General features: G+C 40.9%; 2 protein-coding genes across 11 annotated transcripts in view; both read left to right on the forward strand.

The window, feature by feature from the left end:
- The window catches only part of POMK (protein O-mannose kinase), a 29,161-nt gene extending 20,203 nt beyond the window's left edge, over window positions 1-8,958 (forward strand). For 4 of the 10 annotated variants that reach the window (XM_088793611.1, XM_019742133.3, XM_088793612.1 and 1 more), the window contains one exon: window positions 4,778-5,688. In XM_088793611.1, the coding sequence (XP_088649737.1) occupies window positions 4,778-5,548 (771 nt within the window). In that variant the 3' untranslated portion in view covers window positions 5,549-5,688. Of the gene's footprint in view, window positions 1-4,777 lie in introns of all 10 variants that reach the window. The other 6 variants (XM_019742129.3, XM_074329592.2, XM_019742128.3 and 3 more) reach the window with 2 other exon arrangements.
- Window positions 8,959-9,955: 997 nt separating this feature from the next.
- Window positions 9,956-21,620, forward strand: part of HGSNAT (heparan-alpha-glucosaminide N-acetyltransferase) — a 31,530-nt gene continuing 19,865 nt past the window's right edge. Inside the window, exons 1-5 of the mRNA XM_074329589.2 lie at window positions 9,956-10,225; window positions 13,750-13,865; window positions 18,201-18,337; window positions 18,556-18,677; window positions 21,014-21,083. Coding sequence (XP_074185690.2) covers window positions 9,976-10,225; window positions 13,750-13,865; window positions 18,201-18,337; window positions 18,556-18,677; window positions 21,014-21,083 — 695 coding nt within the window. The 5' untranslated portion in view covers window positions 9,956-9,975. The remainder of the gene's footprint in view (window positions 10,226-13,749; window positions 13,866-18,200; window positions 18,338-18,555; window positions 18,678-21,013; window positions 21,084-21,620) is intronic.

Here is a 21,620-nt window from a genome sequence, read left to right on the forward strand (position 1 = left end):
GATGTATTTTCATTGTCATTTGTTTCTATGTATCTTTTGATCTCTCCTCTAATTTCTTCTTTGACCCAGTCCTTCTTTAAAAGTATGTTGTTTAGTCTCCATGTATTTGTGTTTTTTCCCGCTTTCTTTTTACAGTTGATATCCAATTTCAAAGCCTTGTGATCAGAGAATATGCATGGTATGATTTCAGTCTTTTTAAATTTGTTGAGACTGATTTTATGTCCCAATATATGGTCTATCCTTGAGAATGTTCCATGTACACTAGAAAAGAATGTATAGTCTGATGTTTTAGGATGAAGTGCTCTATAAATGTCAATTATGTCCATTTCATCTAATGTGTCACTTAGGGCTACTATTTCGTTATTTATTTTCTGTTTGGATGATCTATCCATAGCTGTCAATGATGTATGTAAGTCCCCTAGTATAATTGTGTTTTGGTCAATTTCTCCCTTTAGTTCTGTTAGTAGTTGCTTGGTGTATTTCGGTGCTCCCTGATTGGGGGCATAAATATTGATGATTGTTATGTCATCTTGTTGTACAGTCCCCTTCACCATTATGAAATGTCCATCTTTGTCTCTTGTTATCTTTTTCACCTTGAAGTCAGTTTCATCTGATATCATTATGGCTACACCTGATTTTCTCTGGGCACCATTTGCTTGGAGTGTCAATTTCCACCCTTTCACTTTGAGTCTATGCTTGTCCTTGTAGCTGAGATGTGTCTCTTGGAGACAGCATATGGTTGGGTTTAGTTTTTTGATCCAATCTGCTACTCTGTGCCTTTTTATTGGTGAGTTCAGTCCATTTACATTTAGGGTGATTATTGATATGTGAGGATTTCCTGTCATTCTATCTTTAGTTTTCTGGTAAGGCTGTGTCTCCATTGTTTCTTTGCCTTTTTGTTGTTGTCTATTATTTCTGTGTGGTGGTATTCTATGATGTTTCCCTCTGTTTCTTCTTTTATTTCAGTATATATTTCAGTTCTGGATTTATTTTGAGTGGTTACCCTTAAGTTTATGTAAAAGAAATTTTGATATTTAGAGTATTCCATTTTCTTCAGCACGCTTACTTTCTCCATTCCCATATTCCAGTTCAGGCTTTTACTCTCCCCCTTTTTGAGTTTTGGTTGCCACAAATTGTCCCTGTTGATGGTGGTCGAATAGCCTCCTTTAGTATTTCTTGTAGTGCAGGTCGTGCATTAGAAAATTCCCTCAGCTTCTGTATGTCTGGAAAGGTCTTTATTCCTCCTTCATATCTAAAGGATATCTTTGCTGGATATACTATTCTTGGCTCATGATTTCTCTCTTTCAATAGTTTGAATATTTGGTTCCACTCCCTCCTGGCTTGTAGAGTTTCTGCTGAAAAATCTGATGATAATCTAATGGGCTTTCCTTTGTAAGTTACCGTCTTCTTTTCCCTGGCTGCCTTGAGGATTCTTTCTTTGTCGTTGTTTTTAGACAGCTTCAATACAATGTACCTTGGAGAAGGCCTTTTGGGATTGAGGTATCTAGGTGTTCTATTTGCTTCTTGGATTCGAGGGTCCAGTTCTGTCCACAAATTTGGGAAGTTCTCATCGACAATTTGTTTGAATATATTCTCTGTTCCCTTCTCTGTTTCTTCTCCTTCTGGTATGCCCATTATTCTTATATTGCTCTTTCTGATGGAGTCTGAAAGTTCTTGTAGAGTTCTTTCATTTCTTTTAAGTCTCAAGTCTCTTTCTTCTTCTATCTGTGTCATTTCCAGGTTTCTATCTTCGATGTCACTGATTCTTTCCTCCATCTGGTCAACTCTACTATCTAAGCTGGGTATTTCTTTCTTAATTTCTTCTATTGAGTTCTTAATCTCCAGAAATTCTATTTAGTTCTTTTTTAAAATTTCAATCTCTTTCGTAAAATGCTCATGCTGTTCTTTAATTGAGTTTCTGAGTTCATTTAACTGCCTATCTGTGTTTTCTTGTATCTCGTTGAGTTTTTTCAGAACTGCAATCTTGAATTCTCTGTCATTTAAGTCACATATTTCTGTATCTTTAAGTGCCTTTTCTGGAGATTTTTCACTTTCTTTCTGAGCTATCTTGTTGCCTTGGTTATTCATGGCGATTCCTGGTTTACTATTTCTCTTCCTAGACATCTACAGGAGTGACTTCTGCAACAAGTTGATAGGAAGAGGTCTTTCTTTTGTTTTCCAGTACTTGTTGGTAGAATGTTTTACTTTTTCTCCGACTGCAGGCTTTTTTTTTTCCTCTCTCACAAGGTAGTGCTATGTTTTCTCTGCACTATTCCAGCTTCTCACACACTGGGGGGATTCCCTGGGAGACGGGCTTCTCCTCTGTTAATAGTTTGTCTAGGTCACAGGGCGCAGTGTCCCGGTGGGTATGCGGAGAGCTTTTGATGTTCCAAAGCTCTTCCAGCTCCTGATTCAGAGCCCGTATGTTTCAGCAGTTCTGTTTACTCCTGCAGGGATCTGCCCAGATAGTTGGGGTCAGGGGCGGGGTGAGCTGTGAGAGGTGGCCCAGAGCAATGGCGGCGACCACCACCACAGCCGGTTCTGCTTCCACAGCTCTCTCCACTTTGCCGGAACTAGTTCGGCTGTGAATTTGTGTCTGTGGGCCACAGTTCTCAAATATAGCAAATTTTCTGTTGTTTTGATCTGACACTGCTACTGTTTCGCTTCTAGCACCGGGCAGGTGGGGGCGGGGCGAGCTCATGGAGGGTAGAGAGGGGGCGGCTAGTCTCAGTGCCTAAGGCTCCGTTCTCTGCTCGGCAGTGCGGGCTTAAACCATCGTTTTCAGCCTTTTTCCCTCAGTCTTTTCTCCGAGGTCTCTGCCGCGAGCGTTGGGTTCAGCCGTGTTATATGCTGTCCCCTCAGCCCTGTGGAGCCCTGTCGGAGCCCTAGCAGTCCGAGTCCTTCCCTCACTCGCAGCTGCGGTAGTTCCGGGAAGCAGCGAGCTCGGCGCACTGAGCTGGGTCTGAGTCCTGCGCCCGCGCGGCTCCGTCTCCGCGCACTTCTCCCTTTCCTCCTCCCCCCACTCACACGAATCTCCCACCTGTAGGTGATTTCAGTCGGTAGTGGGCCTCTTCGTCTTGCCTGTCTGCTGTGCAGGGAGTCCTTTGTGGAGTTTTTGTTGTTCGATTCTTTGTAAATTCCAGGGGAGCTTTACAGAGGCTCACCTCACTCCGCCATTTTTCTGGAACTCCAAAAGAAATCTTCAAAGTCCTCTAGCCTACCTCCATTTGATATGTTTTTGAGTTCTCTTTAAAATATAAAAGTAAGATATATTCATTCTGGAAAGTTGGAAAATACTAAAAGATATAAAGGAAAATAATCACCCAGAATCTTACCATAAAAAGAGAACTGAAACATAAGCCTATTTCCTTCAATTTCAATGTAATTTTGTGTTATTTTATACAATTACAACAATAATGTAAAAAAATTTTTGTATTCTCTTTCATTTGTAGCACTTTTATCTGTGAAAACTCTATCAATTTATACATTTTGCTGACCAAATAATATTCTTTTGAGTGATCCTACCATAACTGAACTACTCCCCATACTTTTTGATAGGTGGCTAGGTTCCAGTTTCTGCTGTTGTAAATAATGCCAGATTTTCATTCCTAGAGCGTTTTTATCTATTTCAGATTATTGCCTTAGATGGACTTTAGACTCAGATGTTAAATGAAAGCTCTTTATAAATAACTCCCTAAATTGCTTTTGAAAACCATAAACTTCATTTTTTTAAATATTAGTTTCGGGTGTACAAAACAACGTAATGATTAGACATTTACACCCCTCACAAGGTGATAACCCCTGCCCCCTCCAAGCCTACTACCCCTCTGACATCATACATGGCTGTTACAATACCATTGGCTGTATTCCCTGTGCTGTACTTTATATCCCGTGACTGTATGTAACCTTTATTTTAATGAACAAGTAGAAGCCCAGAGAGTCACAGCCTGCTGGGGGCAGAAGCAGCCTGGGCAGCAGTGACCTCTAAGCCTGTTTCCTGTAATCTTCTGCCTTTCCTTTGGGGATTTAAGCAGAGGATGAGGTTCTTATTTACAGTGCTTCCTGCAGTCCTTCCCTAGCTAATAACGATGCAGAATTCAAGGCAGGCCTGTACAGTTGCTCTTCTGGTAGCTGTGTGCCTTGTGGGCGGTGTACTATTTGTGTGGTATTTCAGTTCCTGCTTTTACAGCTGAAGTCACACAAACCCACAGACCATGTCAAAATGTTTTTCTTACGTAGAACTATTCCTATTTGTGGTTTACTATGTTACCTTTTAAAATTCATGAGTAATCTTGTTATGCGTGATGGGCTGTCTAGGCTCGACTCCCAACACGGGATTTTCCAGTCTTCTCTCCTCTCCCTTCCTCTCCCGCTTTGTGCTGCAGTATTTTGGAACTGGCAGTCTGTGTGCCACTCAGTGCCTTTATACATGCAGCCCTCTCTCCTGGGAGTGTGCTCCCCATGCTTTACCTCCACCCACAAGCCCCCATCATCCTTTAGACCAACTCCCAGGAGCACCCTCTGCAGATGGCCCTTGGCACCCTGATCACAGGTGGGCCCTGCTGCCTCCTACCCTGGGCGCTGAGTGTCCTGTGTTTGCTCCTGAGTGAGTCTTTGTAACTAGACCAAGAGCGAATGGAGGGCTGGGTCTGTGTCTCACTAATTTCTGTACCCTCTGTACCACATCCGGCACTTACAATATGTTTGTGGAGTTGCGTCCTGGCTCCCTAACCCAGGTGAGGTTCTGGGTTTGATGTTTTCTGTGGCTTTGTTTCAGGTCTTTCTGTCGGAGTGGAAGGAACGCAAAGTCGCGCTCTCCCGGCTCACCAGTCTGGAGCTGAAAGACGATTTCCTCCACGGGCTGCAGATGCTGAAGTCTCTGCAGAGTAGACATGTTGTCACACTGCTCGGCTACTGTGAGGATGACAATACTATTCTCACTGAGTATCACCCCTTAGGGTCCTTGAGCAGCCTGGAAGAAACACTAAACCTTTCCAAGTACCGAAGTGTGAACACGTGGCAGCACAGGCTGCAGCTGGCCATGGATTACGTCAGCATCATCAACTACCTGCACCACAGTCCCCTGGGCACACTGGTCATGTGCGATTCCAGCGACCTGCCCAAGACGCTGTCCCAGTACCTGCTGACGAGTAACTTTAGCATCGTGGTGAACGACCTGGACGCCTTGCCCCTGGTGAACCACAGCTCAGGGACGTTCGTGAAGTGTGGCCACAGGGAGCTGCACGGAGATTTCGTGGCTCCAGAGCAGCTGTGGCCCTATGGAGAGGACATGTCTTTTCACGATGATCTCATGCCCTCGTATGATGAGAAGATCGACATCTGGAAAATTCCAGATGTCTCCAGTTTCCTTTTGGGGCATGTCGAAGGAAGTGATATGGTCCGATTCCATTTGTTTGATATTCATAAGGCATGTAAGAGCCAGACTCCTGCAGAGAGACCCACTGCTCAGGATATTCTGGACACTTACCAGAAGGTTTTGAATTCCCTCAGAGACACCACGGTGTCTCAGACAAGAGAAATGCTCTGAAAACTAGTCCAGTCAGTGAAGGATGGGGTTTAAGGGACACGTGGACTAGTTGCAGTGGTTCTGCTCTGACAGTGAGCTTGTGCTGTTCAGCCATGTGGCTCTTCCTCTACACATCACACATCCGTGTGCACGTGTGACCCTTCTGCCTCTTCAGCAACCTGGGCGGAAGTTGCTAAGCAAGAGCAAACCGGGCTTGATTTAAGTCTGGCTTCACTTTCTATCGCTGGTGGCTCCCAGGTGAAGATGCAGAGAAGCAGTGAATCTAACCAGTATCTGAAGGAAGTAACAAAAATAGAGCTACAAAGAAAGAGGCTTCACCCTAATAACTTGAGTTTGTAAGCTTGTAAGAAATGTAGACATTTTTAAATGGCATTATATGAAAGAATCATAGAGTAGTTCTCCAAAGAACTGTTTTTTCCTCATTTTTTTAGATGGTAATCTATCTACGTGGTCATGGGAGTATTTCTGGCCCGTTTCACATGGTATGGGCGAGGCCATCTTTACTGTTTTAAATGATTGTTCCGTGAAGCTCCTTTGCCATCCTCCCTCCCGTGAGCTAAAGGAGAACTATTATAGCATGCTCTTTGAAATTTTGAACGGATAAGGAATATATAAAACAGCAAGTATATAGGAAATGATATGTGATACTGCCTTGGATGGTACTTGTGAAACTCCTGTTTACCTTCCAGCTGAGTATTCTGTATCCAAAGTTAATTAATTTGAACATTTTACATCAACATTGTCACTCATTACTGGAAAGTGTCAAACCCTTCCACTCAAGTTGCATGAGTGAATCCTTCAAAAAGCTCCTGGTCACTGTCTTCCTCATTTGCAGGGGATGATGGATTTGGTGCATATTAATCATCCCTAATAAGGTGATTAAAGCTGAGAGGCAGAATCATGGAAATCACAGGGACCTGGGCCTCATTCCAGAGTCTCTGACGCGGTAAGTCTGAGACTTTGCATTTCTAACTGGTTCCTGGGTGAGGCTGGTGGCCCTGGTCTGCCTCTAACGGTCAGAGAGGGCACCCTAAGCAGGGGCTAGCCTGGTTTTAGCATCGTTATCCCTAGTCTGCCTGCTCCTATGGTTGGCGGGATTCTATGGTTGATCAGAGGATATGCTTGCCCACTGTATTTTAACTATTGCCTTTGTTATAAAAACATGACAACCCACTAGGCTGACTGTAATCAAAAGGACAGACAATAATAAGTATTGACCAGGACGTGGAGAATTGGAACCCTCATGCATTGTTGGTGGGAATGTAAAATGATGCAGCTGCTTTGGAAAACAGCCTAGCAGTTGCCTCAAAAAGTTAATGACCCAGCAATTCTACTCCCAAGTATTTACCCAAGAGAATTGAAAACACGTCCATACAAAGAACATCTCAAACTCAACATTTCCCAAATAACTCTTGTCTGCTCCAAATTTGCCATCTGTAAATGGCACACCATTGTAAAAACCTGGTTTTTACAGAGGGTACCAAAAAAAATGTATACACATTTTAAGAAAGGAAAACTGGATTAAAATTGTAATACTCAATATACGAGATCTGACCTGTTACAATGATGTTCCTAACTTTTTTTGATGTCGGAGAGATTATTCATTACGAATTTGTACCAACTGGACGAACAGTTAACCAAGTTGACGATTTGAAAGTGCTGAAAAGGCTGCATGAAAAAGACAACCTGAACTTTTTGCCAACAGTTCATGGCTCTTGCATCATGACCATGCACCAGCTCACACGGCACTGTCTATGAGAGAGATTTTAGCCAGTAAACAAATAATTTTATTGGAACACCCTCCCTACTCACCTGATCTGGCCCCCAATGGCATCTTTTTTACCCGAAGATAAAGGAAAAATTGAAAGGGAGACATTTTGATGACATTCAGTACATCAAGGGTAATACGATGACAGCTCTGATGGCCATTCCAGAAAAAGGGCTATTATGGATAAAAGGGCTATTATGGGGCTATTATTGAATAAAACTGCTGTTAACATTTAAATGCAAGTATTTGTGCAGATGTATTTTCATTTGTCTTGGGTAAATACCTAGGAGTGGTCCTATGTTTGTAAGTATATATCTAACTTTATAAGAAACCTCTAAACTGTTTTCCAAAGCCTCTCTATACCATTTTATATTCTCATAAGCAATGTGTAAGAGTTCCAATTGTTCCACACATCGTAGCCAACACTTGTTATAATCAGCCCATTTAGTATTAGCTATTCTAGTGCCTATATAGTGGCATCTTATTGTAGTTTTAATTTGCATTTCCCCAAAAATAAGTGATGCTGAGAACCTTTTCATATGTTTATAGGCCACTCACACATCTTCTTTGGTGTAGAGTCTAAATCTTTTGCCCATCTTTAAATAATTTGCTTATTATTGAATTGTAAGAGTTCATTATATATTCTGGAATTAAGTCTGTTACCATGTATATTTTTGGGAATCTTTTCACAGCCAGAGGCTTGCTTTTTTCATTTTCTTAACAGTGTCTGTTATTTGTGTTTTTAAATGGTTTATATACTATTTACGAAATCTTTGCTCAACCCAAGTTCATGAAGATTTTCTCCTATATTTTCTTCCAAAAATATTACAGTGTTAGCTTTTACATTTAGGTCTATAATCCATTTCTAGTTCAGTTTCGTATATGGTGTGAGGTAAGGGTCAAGATTTGTTCCTCCCCCCCACCTCCACTCCCATGTGGATGTCCAATTATTCTAGCATCATTTGTGGAAAAGAATATCCTTTCCCCCATTAAATTGCTTTGGCAACTTAGTGAAAAACCAGTTGTGTGGGTTTACTTTTAGGCTCTCTGCCTGATCCTTTTGATCTATATTGCTATCCTTATCACTATCTTGATTACTACAGCTTTATAGTAAATCTTGAAATCAGGTAGTGTAAGTCCTGCAACTGTGTTCTTCTTTTTCAAAATCATTTTGCATCTCCTTATAAATTTTAGAATCATTTGTCAGTTTACACACAAACACACACACACACAACCTGTTGGAATTTTTATTTAGATTGCACTGAATCTATAGATCAATTTGGGGAGATTGGGCATCTTAATAGTAAGGACTCTTCTAGTCTATGAACATGGTGGATCTCTCCAACTATTTAGGTCTCTAAGTCCTTTCATTAATGTTTTGTCGTTTTCATTGTCCAGGTCTTATACCTATTTTGTTAAATTGATGTATTTTTAAAATTCTATTGTAAATGCTATTTTTAAAAAGTCAAGTTCCAGTTTTGTTTATATCTAGGATATGAAATTAAAATTAATTTTTGTATATTCACTTTGAATTCTGTAACGTTCACTTATAAGTTCTAGTAGTTTTGGGGGGTGGGCAGAGATTCCTTAAGACACATGCATTCATGCCATGTTTGAATAAAGCCGGTTTGTATGCTTTTTATTGCTGTGTTGCACTGACTAGTATTTCCAGGACAATGCTGAGTAGAAGTGGTGAGGGCAGATGTCCTTGGCTTGTTCCTGATCCTAGGGGGAAAACATTTGGTCTTTTAAGCGTCATGTTAGCTGTAAGTTTAGGGTTTATCTTTCCATGTGTCTTTACACTTTTATTACATATGCATAGGAGTATATCCCCAAACAGCACATAGAATTGTTTTACTTGGCTTTACACTTTACATATGTTACTATGAAGGTATTTCTGCATGTGACGGACACTGCATTTCTGCAACTTGCATTTCCCCCCTCTGTCTTATTTTTGAGATTCATCCATGTCAATACATACAACTCTAGATCATTTCTACTGCTGTATATATTATGCCACAGTTTATTTCTTCCACTAATGGACATTTAGATTGTTTGCAGGTTTTTGCAATGTCAAATCACTCAGCTACAAGCATTTTTGTACACGTCCTCTTGTATGTGTCATAGTTTTTCCGGATATATAGCTAGGAGTGCAACGTGGGGTTATTGTGTTTTCGTGCCTTTAACTGTATCAGAGATTGGCAAAAAGCTCCTTAAAGTAGTGGTATCACCTGGTGGCTTTTATGTCTCATCTCTTCCTCTGGATAATAAACGCCTTAAGATTGGGACTATGCGTGTCTTACCACGGCATGTCCTAAACAGTGGACGGAGGACGCTAACACCCATTTGTATGGTGAATGAATGGCTGGACGAAGGAATTGAGCAGACTCGCTCAGGGGAGTGGTCAGAGACGGGAGCAGTGGATTGTGGCCTGCGGGAAGCCTCTCTTCTGGATGATTTTCACCCCCGAGGACAAAAAGCACAGTGCCAGAAAAAGAGAACCTTGGCTCTTCGCTTAGTAAGCGTCCCCGAGCGTAGGGCCGGGAGTGGCCCGGCCCCTCGGATCCTCCCGCGCGGGTCGGCACCGCCCTGGGCTCCTGCATTCCCCCCGCCTCCGTGGGTGACTCAGGCGGCGGTGACGGCATTTGAGAGGGAGGTGATGACGGGCGCGCGGCCGACCGCCGCGGAGAAGCGCAGAGCTCGGGAGCGCGGCGGCGGAGGAGGGCCGGCCGCGGATGCGGCGCCGGGGCGGGAGCGGCGGCCCGTGGAGGCGGCAGGCGGCATGAGCGGAGCGCGGGGCGCGGGCCTGGCGATGGCTGCGCTGCTGCTGGCCGCGTCGGTGCTGAGCGCCGCACTGCTGGCCCCCGGCGGCTCCCCGGAGCGCGGCGCCGAGGCCGAGCCGCCCCGAGGTGAGTGCGCGCCGCGGCTCCGGCAGGGTGGCTCGGCAGTCCCCGCGCCGTCTCAGGCTGCCGGGCCCGCGAGACGTGCTAGTCTCCTCCCTCGGGTGACACGGCGCCCCCTCTCGGCTGGGGACACTGGGCAGGCGAGCGCTCGGAAAAGCCATTCTTCGAAACTAGTTTTTGTTTCCACTACGCGGTTGTGAGAACCTCCGGGCCGGGAATCTTGTGGGTAGCACGTTTGGCCGCTGTCGCAGGCACAGTGTGGGACTGCATCACGCAGTGGGGGGCCCCAGTGTCCAAACGGCACCTACCCGAAGGGGGAAAGACGGAGAAAGCGGGACGGGAGTCGGGCGCCGGCCTCTCCAGGAGCGGGGAGGCAGAGCAGCAGGGCTCTCCGCCCGACCCCCGCCCCCGTCCCCGCCCCGAGGCTGCGGGGCATCCTGCGTCTTCAGGCGATTTTTGTCCAGGTAGTCAAGTGTTTTTGGTCGAGAGACCTGTTCCCCCCAGATGCAAAGCTAGGTAAGAGGCGGACTGGCCAAGAGGGGTGTATCCGTCACGCACCCCTCATCTAGTCCACTGTATGGCGGGACTTCCGCACAAATGAAGTCCCTTCCCCTGAGGACAGAGGACTTAGCGGGTGGCACGCTGCAAGGCAGGAAATCTGGAGTGAGGGCGCCGCCCTGCCCTGTGGCTGGAGTTGCGGGGCGCCCGAGTGCATCAGCCGAGGCACCGAGCAGGGCCCCGTAGGGCCTCGCTAGGCGCTGGGATTCCACTCCCGAGTGAAGGGCCGAAGTGGAATTAAACTCTGCAGGAGGCGGTAATTGCAGGAGCTGGTGGTTAAAACTCGAAGTCCGAATTCGAGCGAACCCCCCCCCGCCCCCCCCGCCTCCCTTAGGGCGACTTTTATTTCCGAGGCGACGGGAGAAGCGGTTGAGGTCGTGGTCCGCGGGCACCCCGCTGTTTGCTGAGAAGCCACAACGAGAAGTTCGCAGCCTGGAGGGGCCAGGCTGGGGTATTTTTGCCGGGGCAGATGGGTGATTCTAATGTGCGGCGGGCAGGACAGGCACTCAGTTCATCTAGTGTTTCCCTAACTTGGCTGGTCTCTGAACTCAGCAGGGGACATGGTGGAAAATACACATTCCAGGGCCTTCCTTTAGACCCCAGAGACGAGGAGCCACGGCCTTAGAAGATCTAGGCCCAAGCTCCTCCCCAGGGATGCTTTGGTCAGAAATTGTGGGATCAGCCAAGTGGAGCAAGTCTTGTTCGGTCAGCGTTTGGGGAAGGTCGGACTATCACCTGAAAAGGTGAGAATGACCTACGTGTCTTATCCCTCCTTTCATCCCCTTTTCTGTGTCAGGACACGAGGGTTTTGGTATCAGTGTGTAGTTCAAACTGCTGTGCCTCCCCAATCAGAATCTTGTAGGGCGACGACAGAATGGATTTTGAAAAAGCATCTCAGCTGATTATGTTTTGTATGGTGCCTCTCCCACCCCGGAGCTCAATCTCATCCACTCCCCTCATTTTTGATGAAACAGAGCCTAAGAGGTTACATAATCTGCCCAGTCAGGGACAGATCCCATACAATGCTCTTTCTTTGTATTTTAGCACCAATTCATAATGACAATTATTTTAGGGAAAAAGGTAGTTTGTAAATAGTAATTCTCTGTAGTGGGTGAGAACATAGTATTCTTAAGTGATCCACTCCCCCACCTTCACCAAGCTGTGTTGAGAAGACAGCTGGACTTTCAGTGCCACCTGGAGTGCAGGTTTGGACTGGACAACTTCCTACTAAGAACTCCATATGATTTGAGGACTCACGTTTACATCAAAAGAAAAAAAAATTAAGTAGAATATGTCTTTTAAAATATGTCCAGCAAAGACACTCCTGAGCAGAGAGCTAGAACCAGAAATTAAATATTTGGAAATGAAATAAAAGTCTAATATACAAACAGTACAGTTACCCCAGGACTACTGAAAGGTGGCTTTATTTGGTTTATTTCCTCACCAAGACTTTGTAGACAGGAAGAGGAAGGGAGTGTTGTTCTTTTGTAGATAATGCTCCTTGAGTGTTACCCTGGTATTTCTAAAGTCATCTGTGTGGAAAGTTGGCAGCTTTTTCTTGAAACAGCGTCAGGTTCAATTTCAGTGTCATATTATATGGTTTCAGAATTGTGTCCTTTGAGAGAGAGAGAGAGAGAGAGAGAGAGAGAGAGAGAGAAATACAGACTCATTGTGTTTTTACAAAAATATATTCAAACAATGCAAAAAAGTACAAAGGTGTCAAAATCTCTTGGCTTTGCACTCCCAGCCTCTCTAGCTATTGTCTTAAATATTGGCTGCATATTGCAATTACTTCAGAATTTTTGTTGTTTTGGGGAGGAAATTTTAAAAATCATGATGGTCGGGCACAGACTCTGATTTAATTGGTCTGGGGTGGGGCCAGGACTTTAATATCTTTTTGTTTTGTTTTTGCCCTGAAATAAGCTTTCATATTGCAAAATAAAAGAGGCTAGATTATTACCTTCCTAATTGTTTTATTAAATAGTTTCCCTTTTTCCCCCTTTGCCTAGAAGTTAAAGGGTAAGTTAATTTTTCTTTCATATAATAGACATAAATGGCCTATTTGGTCTCAATGAAACATTTTGCTTTAACTTTAGCCAGTAATAGTTCACTTTGTTTTCCTCCAAATTTGGCAGACTTAGAATGTGCATGTCTTCGTGGACTCCTAAGAGCATCTAGTAAAGTGGGGGGAAGCTCTAAGCCAAGGCAATACAGAGCAGTGGGTCTTTCTGCCCTTCAGACTGACTTATTCTCTCTCCTTACCTGCCCCTAATCTACCATGGAAAGTAGGAGATTCAGAACTACAAACCAAAGTGATATAAAGCAGAGCTTTTCAGACTTTAAAGCAAGTGCAAATCTCCCAGGGACCCTGCTTCCCTGTATGTCCTAATCTAGTAGGTTTGGGGTTCTGCAGGTCTCATGCTGCCCTTGCCACAGTCAGAGCTGAGTAACTCAGTTGAGGAAAGTTTGGACTTTCTAATCATACAAACTGGGTTCAAAACAGTGATTTCACAGGAAAACTCTGTGGCCATGGGTAGTTATCTAATCCTTGTGAGCTTTAATTTCTTCACCTGTGAAATGGAGACTATACCTGGCTAATGAGGCTGTCAGATTATCAAATAGAAGATATATGGAAACTGCTAAATTCAGTGCCCATCAGAATCTTAGCACTTGATGAATGTAAGGTCCCTACATGGTCCTTTTCCACACTGGATGTGAATGGTGTTGGCTGAGTCCTCATTTGTAGTATAGGCACCTGTGCAAAAGGTGTGTGTGTGTGTGTGTGTGTGTGTGTGTGTGTACATTCGTGTGTACACAAAGTTAGGGGTTAGAGACCCCAAAGAACCCGAGTGCAGACGTTTGAGAAGCACTCCTGTGAAGCCATGGTTCACACAGGGTTACTTTGTTTCTAAAACATCTTTCAGGTGTCTTGTTTTTTTCTTTTTTAAACTTTTTTTTCTAATTCTTACCAGACTTAGACAAAAAAAGGCATATAGAGCTGAAGATGGACCAGGCTTTGTTGCTCATCCATAATGAACTACTTGGGACAAACTTGATTGTCTACTGGAATTCTGAACGGTGTTATCATGTACGTATAAGTGGTCATGCTCACAATTTTATTTACTTTGGGGCGAGTTTGGTACGATCCTTGATGCTCTCATACCTGAAGCCCTCCACATGTTAACTTCAGTTTTATAGGTAAGGAAACAAACAGGCTATATAATCAGAAGAAATATAATCAGGGAGAATGCCTAGCAATGAGCGACATCAGTTTCTTATCTTTTCCACTACCCATCTTTTTATTTTATTTTATTTATTGGGAAACAGTGTGTTTCTCCAGGGCCCATCAGCTCCAAGTCATTGTCCTTCAATCTACCGTGTTTCCCTGAAAATAAGACCTAGCCAGACAGTCAGCTCTAATGTATCTTTTGGAGCAAAAACTAATATAAGACCCAGTCTTGTTTTACTGTAAGACTGGGTCTAATATAATATAATGTAATATAACATCTGGTCTTATGTTAATTTTTGCTCCAAAAGATGCATTAGAGCTGATGGTCCGGCTAGGTCTTATTTTCGGGGAAACACAGTAGTTGTGGAGGTCGCCGCTCAGCTCCAAGTCCAGTTACCGTTTTCAGTCTTTTAGTTGCAGGGGGTGCAGCCCACCATCCCATGCTGGAGTTGAACCAACAACCTTTTTGTTGAGAGCTCGCGCTGTAACCAACTGAGCCATCTGGCCGGCCCTCCACTACCCATCTTTTAAAAAACCCAGTTCTCAGTGATAAGCAAAATTTATAGGCCGTATTTTATTTTACTTCTCTGCCTAATGCATAACCCTCTTGTTGGGCCAGAAGGGAGTGAGATACTGGGATATTCTTCAAGGGCAAGAGTGGTGAGGATAGTGGGGAGACTTACGTTGAGACAATGGCAATAATTCCAGGAATCTGCCTCTCTGATGATAATTTTTTTTTTAATCTGAAGGTTTTACCCTTGTTCTAGGCCTTGTTGCTTTTTGAGGACAACGCTATTCTTCCATGTAGAATAAAATATTCTTTATTTCCAAATAAAATTGAGAGCTTGGGTGTACTACCTTCAGAAGAGGAATTTGATGTATAGTGTACCCCTAGTATGAGTACCAGCTGAAAAGATGATGCAGCAGCACATGAGACTTCCTCTATTTGGTTAAACCCACTGAAAGCTTTGTAAAGCAATGTGAAACAGAGAAAATTTGTAATATTAAAAAAGGTAGCTCAGGAGTGGCTGGTTAGCTCAGTTGGTTAGAGCGTGGTGCTAATAACACCAAGGATGCAGGTTCAATCCCCGCATGGGCCACGATGAGCTGGCCCTTCTTAAAAAAAAAAAAAAAAAGCATGATCTCATAAAAGTAGCAGGTTTCTAGTGTTTCCTAATGGTCCAATAAAGCAGACTACTATTTAAAAAAAAAAAAAAAGGTAGCTTGAGACAGAAAAGATTTAACCTATAAGAACTGAAAAAATCAACAATAGCTAAATTTTAAGGCCACAAGAATCATAAATAATTCAAGAATGAGCAAAATATCTTCTAAAAAGACTTAATAAAGGTCTAAAATATTTGGAAGACAAGTTGAGGGGGGAAAAGACTGCGTTGTCAGGTATTAGCTCTAGGGTAAGTAAGAGCATCTTTAGAATAAAAAAAGTAGGATCATTGGTACAAAACAGTGATGCTGGTGACATATTGAAGAAATAAAAATCAGGACAATTAACTACATAAGACTAAGTCAAGAAAAAAATTGCTAATTTAAAAGACCTTAAAAATGATTTTGTTTAAGGAAAATATAAGTATTGTATAGAAAAAACATAAATATTTCATAGAAAATTTTTGATCTGGCTGAAGCAATTCTTACAAAAATTTATTTAAATGTTTCTAATGATAATGCTGATAATAGAAGTTGCAGCTGCTGTTTACTGAGGGCCTGCTCCATGTCTTACATATGTTGTATTTCATTTTAGTCCTCACAACAATCCAGTAGAGATATGTCTGATTGGTGATACTGAGCTGGGATTAAGAGAAGTAAAGTGACTTTTTCCTGGGTTACCCAGTTATTATATAGTAGTGCTGGGACTCACTTCCCTCCATTCTCAAGATCTTGCTTTATGTTAAATCAGAAAGAAAAGGGGAAATGCAAAGCTACTGAGTAGGGATCTCAAGGTTTTAGAAAGCAAACAATGTCATCCTCCAAACAAAAAGAAAAAAAGGAAGCAATAAAAATAGTAAGTAGGTGAACTTACTTCAGTGCATTGGCTGAATAGTAAGTAGGTGAAAATGAGACAAAAAATTCAAATCGGAACAGGTCAAGAGGTGATTTAAAAAAATGAAAGTCACACAATTGGTAAATTATTGATAAATTTAAGAGAACAATGGAAATCAATAAAATTAGAAATTAAGATATACACATAAGCCCTGTAATTAAAATATTTATGATCCGACGAAATGTTATAAGCCGGTAAGTTTTAAATTCAACAGTTGATTTCCTTAAAAAAATATAATACAAAGATTAATTCAATAAATTGAGAACAAAAATAGATCAGCAACTGATTAAAAAATCTTGAAAGTTACAATGAATTTCTCAACCTAAAAATAGGTAAAATTTTCTACATTTTCAAATAAGTAATTCTCAATCTATATAAATTGACACTAAATATAACTAACCTCCCCCTCCCCCCCAAAAATGATGGATTGATATCTGATTTATTCTATAGTATAGATAGAACGTTCATCTTAAAATCTGGCAAAGATATGAAAAGAAATGCAGGCCAATCTTTCTAATTAATGAGTTCAAAAATCTTTAATGAAATTCTATCGAATAGAATAAGTTAGCATATTGAAAGATTCATTTATGTTGACATATTTTTACCCTTGAGGAATTTTTAGAGCTCATATTTAAAGAAAATGATGAAATTTTAATGGGGAAAAATATAGGTTAAATGGAGTGACAGCCAATGCACTCTGATATGAAGACCAAACGTAGGAAAAATGGCAATACTTCCCAAGTTAATTCATACATTTAACATAATTGCTGCTAATACATTAATGATGCTTTATAGAATATGCATAAATAATTCCAAAATTTATATGAAATAGTAAAGAGCAAGAGAATCAAAGGACAGCCCAGAAAGAGAAGGGGCAGCATAGAGACTTGGTGTACCAGGTAAGCTCTATTACAAGCCACAATTGTTTATGTAGCCAAAAGAGAGAAATGAACACCAGGCCCAAAGTCAGTATAAGAAGCAGAAGCTAATTTACATAAGAATTTAACATATTACAATTAAAACCATAGGGAAAGGTATTTAGAATAATTATATACCATCTGTCAAATGCTCCAAGTTTAAAAACCTTCACAAACTTACAAAGTACTAAAAAAAGCAGAGTACATTTTTAAACTAATGAAGCAATAGAAGAAATAACAAGCCAGAGTAGTATTTCTATAAAACTTTAAAAACTTGTATTAAAAACAACACTATCACAAGATGAAAAGGAAAGCACTAGAACGGGGAAATATTTGATAATTAAAAGTTTAATATTACAGTATATGAGGACAACATATTTCTATACTTATGTTCAAGGGAATTTGGTGTCTTAAAAGATGGCTTACACCATAGGAAACAAAATAGCAAAAGAATATTGAATTATTTAATCTACTGATAATTTTAAAATGTAGTCTTAATGCTGTGATATCATAAATATCTAGTACATGAGCAAAAAGAAGAATGATTTTTAAATCCTGGGAAGGCTAATGAGAAATAAATACATTGTTGTAATTTTTCTTATTTGAGTACTATTTGGCACATGTAACAAGAACCATTAAAATGATTATTTTTTATCCAGTAATTTTGTTTCTGGAAATTTATCTTAGGGGAAGAATTTAAATGAATAAGAGCATTATGTGTAGATCTTTTAAAACAATATAACTTATATAAATTACATACAGTATAAATTATAAATATAAATGTTTCTATTCTATAATTAGATAATTAAATTATTTTTAAAAACAATATAATTTATATAAATTATATATAAAAAATTTAAAAAGCAGACTAAAAACTCACAGTTATAATATTTGATGGAATATAATGCAGCCGTAAAAATACACATATGCATGTTGGGTAGCAATGTGGAAATTTGTTAAATAATAATCAAAACAATAGAATGCAAAATTTAATGTATGCTGTATGTGTTAATTATGTGAAAACTATACCTATGAATGCAGGTTGTACAGTTCCATAGCAACACATAGGAAAATTTTATCTAAAATACTGAAATTTAAAAGTTTTTTCATAAGTATGAAAGAAAAAGTCATCTCAGGGTCTTCAGTTGGATGTTCACGGCCTCCAACAACCAACAGACTTTCAAACACCTCTGACAGCTCGCTTGTGTTTTTATTTTGTAGTGTTTGCTTCAGGTGCTGGTAAATGTCTCTGGGAGTGCAGAACCTGGGAAACCCAGCATTGCAGCTACTGCTGTGAGCACCCAGCACGGATCCATCCTGCAACTTAACGACACCTTGAAAGAGAAAGAAGTTTGTAGGTTTGTGCCTGCTTTGCTATACCTGAAGTCTGCATTTTCTATATATATATTTTTTCCTATTTGGTTTTAACTTTTTTTCCTTCAAAATATTTTTTTCGAATCTTTCCTGGTCTGCACTCAGTAATAGCCTGTCACTCTGCCTTCATGACATGAGGAAAATCCAACTCCTTTTCCCCTTAATCTAATCAACTTTTCTTAATTTTACCTAATCTTTACAGGCTGGAATACAAATTTGGCGAATTCGGAAACTATTCTCTCTTGGTAAAGCACGTCCGTAATGGAGTCAATGACGTTGGTTGTGACCTAGTTGTCAATAAGAATCCAGTTGACAGTAACCTTCGTATGTATACGCTCTTTGCTGATTTTTTAAAATTTGTTTTTTCAAAGGTTTTAGTGTTTGAGTACTGTGTGTGACAGTTTGTGTAATTTAAAACCTGGATTATAGGTTGTCTATCTCATAGTTATGGTATATTTATAATGTATGTATTATCATTGGTATTTAAAATACCAAGAAAATTATGTGACATGTAACAAAATTATATGATATATCAACATATTCTCTTAGTTGTTTAATTATGAAGCATAAATAAGAGAAAAAAGTTAATGTAGCAGAAAGAAACTAGAAATAGAACAATTGACTGTGAAGTATCTGTCCTTGTTTTGGGGTTTAGGGTATAGGTTTTCCTGTATGTATCTTACATTGACAGTCCAGAGGTCTCCTTAGGTCAAGAAGGGACCATTCATTCTCTAATTACTCCACTGAATAAAATCTGTCACTCTGAGCCCCCCATTAGATAATATAATAAGTCCCTGGGGCATTAGTAAGTACTAGTCATAGTGACACTGTGGGATCATGTCAAAAGAACATAAGAACCAATATGAAAGTGCCAACATGGGACAATTTAAGTATTAAAAAGAATAATGAATGTAATTGATGAAAACACATTGAATAAACAAAACCACTGAGTTCATTATGAGAATTAAAAGAGCATGACCCTTCCCCCTCCCCAAACAAAAACAAAAACAATACTTTGGTTGCCTTTGGAGGTAACAGGGACACCTGATGTTAACTAGTGTGCTGTAAAATTTTCAGTTGAAAGATCTAAGCATTTATCCTGCCTTTCTTGTTTTAAATTATATTTTAGGATAACCAAAGAGTCCTAGATGATGAGGGTAAATTCTTTAGAGAAGAATTCCAGCTAATAAAGGGCAGAATATTTTGCAAACCCTAATGAAATAATTGCTATAGGCGAAAATCATCAGATGAAAAGGGACAGGCTTTCTCCAGCTGAACACATACATCAGGCATGTGGTCTGTCCCGGGAGGAGCTCCTGATGTGGGGTGGGAAGGACACCACCACGCGGGACGTGTTCTTCCCAAGAAAGCTGAACGTGTTCAGCCTTTACAGCTAGTCTCCCATTAACAGAACATTTGGAGCATAGACGAGCAAGTTCAGTGACACCATGAGACAGCATACTGACAGATCTAGAGACATGCTAATAGACAACAGCTGACCTGTTGTTTAAAACAAGTCAATCACAGTTTACGACTAAATGAGACTTAAGAGACATGACTTAAGCAAATGCAAGATGTGAACCTTGTTTGGATCCTGCTTTCAACACACTTAACTACAAAAAATCATTTTGGGGACTAGAAAAATTTGAATATGGATTCAGTGTTAGCCAGCGAATTATTGTTGATTTTGTATGACATTGTGGTTATATAACAAAAGGTCCATTTCTAAGACACTTTTAATTTTGAAATAGTTTTTAGACTTATAGAAGCATTGCAAAAAAGAGTTCCCTTGTACCTTTTACCCACCTTTAGGGGTACCTTATACTCCTAAATGATAGAATCGTAGTATAATTATCCCATATACTATTATTGAGACCAGGAACTTAACATTGATACAGTGCTAGTTACTGATCTACAGACTTTTCAAATTTCTCCAGTTGTCCGTTTTAAATTTTTTTTTTTTCCTGGTCCAGGATTCAATCCAGGATTGTACAGTGCATTGAATTCTCAGCCTCCTTATCGTCCTCTAATCTAGGACAGTTCACAGCCTTTCTTTGTGTTTCATGACCTTGACACTTTTAAAGAGGACTGGCTACGTATTTTGTTATTTGGATTTACTTTCTGTTTTCTCATAAGTAGGTAGAAGTAATGCATTTGTGGTAGGTCATTACAGAAGTGATGTTGTGCCCTTCTCATGTTAGGAGTTGTATGATGCTGATACATCTTTGACAAAAACCTTGCTTTAGAGATACATACTGAAGATATAGGGATAAAATGACATTGTGTCTGGGATTTGCTTAAAAACATTTTAGGCCAAAAAAACAGCCAAAAACCAGGAGAGTGGTAATAGGTTAAAGCAAGAGTGACAGTATCTTGATAATTCTAGAATTTAGGTGCTGAGATATGTGGGTTAATTGTACAATTCTCTGTATTTTTGTGTGTTTGATATTTTTCATGATGAAAATTAGCACTCCCCTCATGAAGAGTGTTTTCAGTTGTTTATAGGAAATGTAGCGTACGAACGTAGGCTTCTTTTCCCCCATGTGTGTCCATTTTTATTTGTTTACATTTTTCATTTACAGATTAAATGTAATGATGTGACACCTTTAATGCTTATGATGACATTTTTGGTGATACTGTGTTTTCTGTTATTTTTATAGCTGTGATTATCGCCTTCCTTGTTGGTCTGGCAGTCGTCATTGCAGTGTGCTTTCTAAGGTTCTTGTTGAGGTAAGCAGGTGTTATTAGGGAAGGACAAAATTGGGGAAAGTAGACTATAGAGAAAATATATTCAGAAAGGGTAGTTGGACCCTTCAAATGGCCGTTGTTCTTTGATCAAATGACCGCTGACTGTGTCTACCATGCCCAGTCCAGTCCTAGGCATTAGGGATTCAGTGTAGAATTAGAGATGACCCCTGACTTCAGAGAAATGATAACCTAGTTCTAATGGATCTTTGCCTTCCAGCCTCCCAAATGACTGCAAAAGTTGAAGAAAATGCTTGAATAATTATTTCCTAAAAGCATCTCATATCCTGCGTCATAGCCAGTGGAAGTGGGCTGTGATGATTCTAGGAGGCAGCTGCCAAGCTGGGCTTTTCTTTCTTCTCTCCAGCTCCTTGAGCCCTGAGGCCACCCCTCTAGGCCAGCTTCCCAGCTCCTGCCAGCCTGGGCCTCTGGCAGCAGACATGGAGGGTGAGGTGCATTGCCTGTGGACCTCAGCGTGGACTCCTCCCCCCGTTAGGGTTAGCAGCCTGGGGAGGGAATTCT

The sequence above is a fragment of the Rhinolophus sinicus genome, chromosome 16 (genome assembly GCF_057876585.1).
Source record: "Rhinolophus sinicus isolate RSI-liver-muscle chromosome 16, RSI-T2T, whole genome shotgun sequence".
Classification (NCBI taxonomy): Eukaryota; Metazoa; Chordata; class Mammalia; order Chiroptera; family Rhinolophidae; genus Rhinolophus; species Rhinolophus sinicus.